The sequence below is a fragment of the Pundamilia nyererei genome, unplaced genomic scaffold (genome assembly GCF_000239375.1).
Source record: "Pundamilia nyererei isolate P.nyererei 1_Seehausen unplaced genomic scaffold, PunNye1.0 scaffold00028, whole genome shotgun sequence".
Taxonomy (NCBI): Eukaryota; Metazoa; Chordata; class Actinopteri; order Cichliformes; family Cichlidae; genus Pundamilia; species Pundamilia nyererei.
The window spans coordinates 2,142,436-2,149,371 of NW_005187429.1; the positions used below are offsets into that span (position 1 = coordinate 2,142,436).

The window sequence follows — 6,936 nt, forward strand, 5'->3', positions numbered from 1 at the left end:
CATCTGGTGTTTGTGTGGTTTTTGGCATTGGTGGGTGGAGGGACTGGAAATACAACATTGTTCCTGTAAGCCAGCATAATTTGGAGCTTTAGCAATTTGCTGCATCCCACAGCTAGGGTTATTTTGAAGACAATAACTTTACTTGGATATACAGACTCTTTAAATCTGAAGAAAACTACTACAACAGCCTAGTTATAGAGAAACCCGGCCTTTAAGTGATTCACAGATCTAGTGACATCACCTCATTTTTGCTCTGTAAGAACTACAAACACCTAACACGAATCTTGTGGTTAATAAAGTTAACAAAAATCGAATGCTAGTTAACAAAAGTAGACTTGAACTAAAAACTGAAATAAGTTGATGTTTTAAACGGCCAAGAATGTGCTGCACCAACCAGTATTATTCTTACATTTATTTTTTTAGTTATTGGTGTTTTTAAAAAAAAAAAAAAAAAGTTGGGGGTGGTGTTTTTTGTTTTTTTTTTAAAGCTAAAATAATATGTGGACTATTTGTCCAATGCAAGATGTGGGAAGTTGCAAATATTCCTACGTCGTCACCTGGGTCTCAGTCCAAGCCTTCCCTTGCTTGTGTTGATCAAATACTTAATTCCTTTTTTGGTTTTTTTTTTTTTTCCCCTGGTGTTACTTCAGTTTGTTTGCTTGTTAATTAAAATTTAGGTTAAAATAGCATTAGTTTTGCAGTATTTACCAAATTAAAATGGGGTGATGTCATTGGACCTCCGCATCAATCAAAAGGCTCTCAAAAAGGAAAAAAGCTAAAATTTTGGCTGTTAATACTCATGGACCATGCCTAGTTAGATTTTGTCCAACTAGAATTAACAGTTTTATTCATATTTTTTTAGTGGTCTGTGTATCCTAATAGTATGCTGGTAAAGTAATTTAGGTCTATTGAAGTTAGTTATGGATCCTAGCTTTCCCATTGGAGAAATGCTATCTTTTCAGCACTAAACTGACAGTGCAAATATATTTGAGGGGAAGGGTAATAACCATTTGCTGGCTGTCCACTAGAAGCACTCGAGCAGTTTATCACACTGCATTGCATCTTTAGACAGAAAGGAGCTTTTAATCACTTGTTGCTGTGGGTCCTGTTATAATGAAAACTGACCCGCTTGCGGGATTTCATCCTAAACATTACAAAAATTACAGTTGAGTTCAACCTGTACAGTGTTGTGTTTCCACCATACATTGCAACATTTGCGTATGTGTTCAAGCAGTGTGGTTCATTTTCAGCACTTTGATCAAATTAAGAGCTGATCCTTCAGATCAGAATGCCAGTGTGGCCACAGCTGCGCTGAGAGTACACTGGATAAAATGGATAAACCCCTGCCCTCACTGTTTGTAAATTACCTTGCATGCCCTGTCAGTGAATGAGACACCCAGCTCGGACCTCTTAGTGTTCTCTGAAGCTTCCAGTAAGATCCATGACAATATACAAAACAGGGTGTAATTTTGATAATTACATATTTATAAGAAAGATGTTTTAAGTGCAGACCATAAGAAGCACTGGGGCACGAAGGAAATATTGATGTGTTTTGTGCAAAGTTATTTCCTCAGAATAAATACACTTCAGAGTGAATTAAAGATGCTGAATTATTTCCTCGATGTTGCACGTCAGAATCGAGTTAATCTGAGGGATGTATTTGTCTAACGGGGATCATTACAGCTCCTATCAAGTGTCTCATGTGCCTCAAGTGTTCATTAGAGAAGTGTTGCTTGCATTTTAATTGGTTTAAAAGATGAATAGATCAGCAGATGGATCATGCACAGTGCTTTCTATTGTGTTTGGAGTGTGTATTGATGAATTGGGCATTGTGCTTGACAGCAGTGGATCTGATTGTAATAAAAAATAAATGAATAAAATCTTGCACCTAAATGGTCTGCAAGGGGAAAATACACACAGCAATGCAGAGAAAATAGCTTAAATTCAAGGTTACCACAGACTCGATCGATCTGAAATTATATGCTTGAGCGATTCACATCATCCACTCTTTGACTGCACAAATAGAGCAACTCTGATTGGACAATTGCTAATTGGTCTAAAGTGAACACCCTTTTGTTGGTATGAGCAAAGGAAATCACAAAGAAAAAGAATGGAAATCTTTGTCTTCGCTAACTTTGGGTTGGAGACAATGCTAATCTAACTTAGCTGTTAGCCTTAGAGATACATATTGGAGTACAGTCATTATATGTGTAAGTATGGCACTTCGTGTGTCCATTCTGTTTGCAGTATCTGACTTGGGTGTGAGCCTAAATCAGGCAATGCAAGTGTTGGTTATCAGGCCATTACAAAGAAGAGACTGTTGAAGAGATTCAAAGGAGCTTGCAAAGAAAAGCGTCTGGACTTCTTTTCTTCGCTGTACAGTGCAGCGAGGAATGCCCAGACCTCTACATCGGAGAGACCAAACAGCCACTTCACAAGCGCATGGCACAACACAGAAGAGCCACCTCCACAGGACAAGACTCAGCAGTCCATCTGCATCTTAAGGATAAAGGACACTCTTTCGAGGATGCCAATGTTCACATTTTGGACAGAGAGGACAGATGGTTTGAAAGAGGAGTGAAAGAAGCCATCTATGTCCACTGTGAGCGACCATCTTTGAACAGAGGCGGTGGTTTACGACACCAACTGTCTGCCATCTATAATCCAGTTTTGAGATCCCTTCCCAGACGCCTTAACGCCCACTCACATCCTGGGCCATCTGATCTCAGGAATTCGCATGATAAGGTGGGGCCAGGTTTCACAATGAACTCACCCGAAACTCTGGCTGATTGGGACCCACACCCAGTTTCACACCTTGGCTCAGGCGATTAGAGGATCATCAGGGGGTCCTTTTGTCCCTCTGTGGGGGGATACTCCCACTAGGTTTATATCTGGGACTCTCCACCATTTGACCTTAGAACTGAAGAAGCTTCTCGGATGAGAGGTGAAACGTCTTCAAGTAACTTAAAGAAGTCCAGGTGCTTTTCTTTGTAAGCTCCTTTGACTACGATGACCTGGATGACTGAGAACCTTCACAGACATGTTAAAGAGATTATTGATTTGTTTATATTTCATCCAGTTTTTGCCTAAACTGACCTTGGTTGTTAAGGTTAGCATGCAGGCGACAGTCAGATAGGTGGTTAACGCAGCGCTCAAGCTGTGCTTGAATTACCTGTAGGCGGGAAAAGCTGAAGGTAAAATTGTTAACCTGGAAATTGCTCTAATCAACTTTTACAGTTAGCTACAACTATGTATAAAATATATGTAACAAGATTTCGCAGTTGGTATAAATTACCACATGATGGTAACTAGCCATTTTGTCAAGTTGTAACTGTAAAACACAATAAAAAATCCCAACACTTAATCTTTTGCTAGCCTAAAGACATCTAACCTACTCATTTCGCTTTCTCCCTCAATCAAAATGGTGGCTCAAAGTAATTGGGTACGGAAAGTAGCATGATATGACATCACACGTCAAAGACCACCCATTTAGCTCATTTTCTCGACACCTCATTGGTTGGGCTTGAGCATGTATCACGTGACTTGCTGCTGTGGGGGTGGGGGGTCGCAGGAGCCACGCCCCCTACCTAGCTATTAGATGGGAATGGTAAATGTGGGCTCACCAGGTCAGATGTGGCATGAAATTCAGAAACTGAACCACAGAGTGCGTCACCTGGGCAACCGGGAGCCGGGCTGAGGGTTCCAGTGAGAGAATAAAAAGTTATTCGGGTTTTAGCAGGCGAGCGCTCCCATTGGTCAGTTTGTGCTGTATGCAAATGAGGCAGCTACGTCAGATCCTGAACTTAAGCGCCATTTTTTCCTCAATAGGGGGGAAGAAAGGGACAAAAGCTGGACCAAAAAAGAAAAAAAATAACTTGTCTCCGGAGTGGTTTCGCAAACATCACGTTTCATATTTAAGCAGGGTGTTCGTAGAGCGGTGTGCACGGACAGCGAATGCCGCTCGGGGGAGCGTCTGCGCGCAGCACCGCCAGTAGACGCAGCTCACTGACACACACAGTTGCGGGCCGGTGGAAGTGGGAAAACCCTTAGCTCTGTCGGTGGTGGCACAGCGACAACTAACGTTAATCTACGCTGAAAATTGGACGAGGTAAATATGTGCGAGGAGGCTGTGGGCATCCTCGTGTAGGCGGATGCGCCCTCGCCGTCTTAGTCACCGGCTTGTTGTCAGCGTGCCTCCCCGGGCTTTTTTAGGACTTCAGTACGGCCAGCAGACACATTGTAGTGTTAGCATGGATGGCATGTGTGAGGGGGACAGGCTTTTAGTTTACAGGTGATCTAAATCTCGCACTTTTAACTGACTGAAAATAACTTTTTTTGTAGTGCTCACTGGCGAACGGCTGGTGTTTTTGCACAGATGCTGAGAGTGATATCAGCTGATGCACACTAACTGTTACGGCTTTTATTTGTGTTACCACAGAGCCTGTGCAGACATTATACCCATATTCAGCCATGCTGTGATTCTCATCAATCAGTACTAAATGCAGGCAGGTTGTCACTATGCTGCAGTGGATTATTTAACTACATCATTATTACCCCGTCCGTTATTCCATCTTCATTTACTGTTTATGTGTTTTATTTATTGGCATAATAGGGTTATAAATTATTGATGTAATACTGCATACATTACCTGACCTCAGCTAACCTTTGTTATTCTACCCAGTGTGTGCCATGTTCACCTTTTCACCATACTATTCACTTGTTTTGGGGCTACAGAAAATATTTTTACTAATTTAATGATGCTACAATTTAAAAAAACAATGGTAATTTTGTAGGCTGATAAATATGATGTATGTTTGCACTATAAATGCAATAAAAGCATATTTTGATAATTATTTTATAATTAATAGAAGAGCGCGAATGCTTTGTAACCAGTTGAAAACTTATTTTCCTTTATAAGGGCTTGTGAGGAATCATGTATCAGGTCCCAGTTGGAAATATCGAAAAGATCCGCAAAGCGAGGAAGGCAGTGAAGAGCATCTTGAGTGAGATCGGCCTGGAAGACTGTCAGAACCTGCTGAAGGTAGGTTTCTGTCGTGGAGAATAATCTGACAGATCTCTGGGCTTGAGTGTTGTTTACTCTGTTGTGCTCTAGTAACAGCAACTCAAGTAGAAAGAAAGCAGAACGTGCTGATTTTCAGAAATGCGTTAGCCCATGTTTGTTTGAAAATAACATAAAAGCATAACATACCTAATTAGTTTAATTGGTGACCGTTCAGCAACATGGCTGGGTATAAAAAGAAGTCTCTTCAAAAAGAATAGTGGCCCTCAGTGTAAAAACCGCAGCATTTGGGTGTTTCATCATCTACATTGTCGTAAAAATGTGGCGTCTTAAGGGTTTTGCGCTGGTTGTGGCTGCGATAGTTGCCCTAAGGAGGCCCGGGATCAGAGAGGACGGAGTGCTCAGTGGATTTTCTTCACTCATTGATTTATTAGAAATGCCAGAGACACAGGGGGTTGGCTCACAGCTGTTAGTGCCCTGCCGAGGCTTTGAGCCGAGGTTGGCAAACGTGTGGCTCCCTCTCCCTGCAGCTAAGACAAAAGAAAGAGAGAGGAGGAAAAAAATGACTTTATTATGGAGTAGTTATTTTTCATTTTTAGTTCTTGTATTTGTGAGTAATGTTTTACATTTTCCAGTTGTAAAAATGTTCTGCCTTTAAAAAAACAAAAAAATGACTTTATTATGGAGTAGTTATTTTTCATTTTTAGTTCTTGTATTTGTGAGTAATGTTTTACATTTTCCAGTTGTAAAAATGTTCTGCCTTTAAAAAAACAAAAAAATGAATCAGTTAAATCAGAGCCTGCACCACCTTACGTTTTGCTGGACCTGGCATGGATGTAGAAAAATAAATGGGTTCAAAGTCCCTTCCCACTGTTTGTTATGGACTCCAACCCAAAAGAGGAAACATTTAAGAGGAAAGTGGAGAGTCTTACACTGCATTAGCAGATTTGGTGAGCTTGATCTGGATGACAAACTAGCAAAAAGAAAAAGAAAACAAACAAGCACGTAGCATTGCTGTTATATTTAGGGAGGGTCAAAAATGTTTCTTTTGATGGTAAGGGTTGCCCACCTCTGCTGTGTGAAGCTGGTCACCTCTGAATGTTGAGAGCTGAATCCTGCATTTTTCTGTTGTCGATATTTTAATGGAAGTTAAGGTGGAGTGTTGGTGGGACAGGCTCTGTTGTTGCTCATTACATGACACACACACAGGACACAAACTGATAATAAACAGTAGTTTGTGCACAGAGATTGGTGCACACAGCTGTCAAATTCCGCTTTCACATATTTTGTTTATTTTCATTCTCTGTCAGTGATGGATAATACTTACATAATATACTGACGTCTCTGAAACAATACAGCTGTTAAAGTCGAGTAGATCTACGATGTGTCTGAATCTCAGTCTTATGTTGTCCTGATGTCTCTGAACTAGGGCTGCCACAAACGATTATTTTGATAGTCGACTAGTCACCGATTATTTTTGCGATTAGTCGACTAATTAGATCATGCATCCATTGGACGTAAAACGGATGCTTATTGCACCAGTATGCATCTGCTCTTATATAACTATCATTAGCCTACAGCTTTAAGTGTTTAAGGTATGTGCTAACTAAAAATAAGATGGTAGTTTATTAAATTTTAATGAATTGTGCAGATTGTTTTGGTGAAGTTTAATAAACTCAGCCGATTTACTCAGGAACAAATAAAATACTGAAAAAAGCCAAAGAATAATATTTTTAAGTTATCTAAGTGACTTATGTATCATGTTTAACCTGAGTAGCGAAAGACGGCGGTGGGTTTGAAAACGATTTGCCGGGAGTCCGGTGTTCTCACGGCTCTAGTGACCTTGCCCCCAGCTAGCTATCGAGCTAGTGGGTAACAGACGTCTCCGAAAACGTCGGAGCGCTTTTGAAAATATG

General features: G+C 40.7%; 1 protein-coding gene across 1 annotated transcript in view; it reads left to right on the forward strand.

Moving 5' to 3' along the window:
• Nucleotides 1–3,803: 3,803 nt before the first annotated feature.
• Nucleotides 3,804–6,936, forward strand: part of adnp2b (ADNP homeobox 2b) — a 12,335-nt gene continuing 9,202 nt past the window's right edge. The window contains exons 1-2 of the mRNA XM_005728395.1: nucleotides 3,804–4,108; nucleotides 4,919–5,041. Coding sequence (XP_005728452.1) covers nucleotides 4,934–5,041 — 108 coding nt within the window. The 5' untranslated portion in view covers nucleotides 3,804–4,108; nucleotides 4,919–4,933. The remainder of the gene's footprint in view (nucleotides 4,109–4,918; nucleotides 5,042–6,936) is intronic.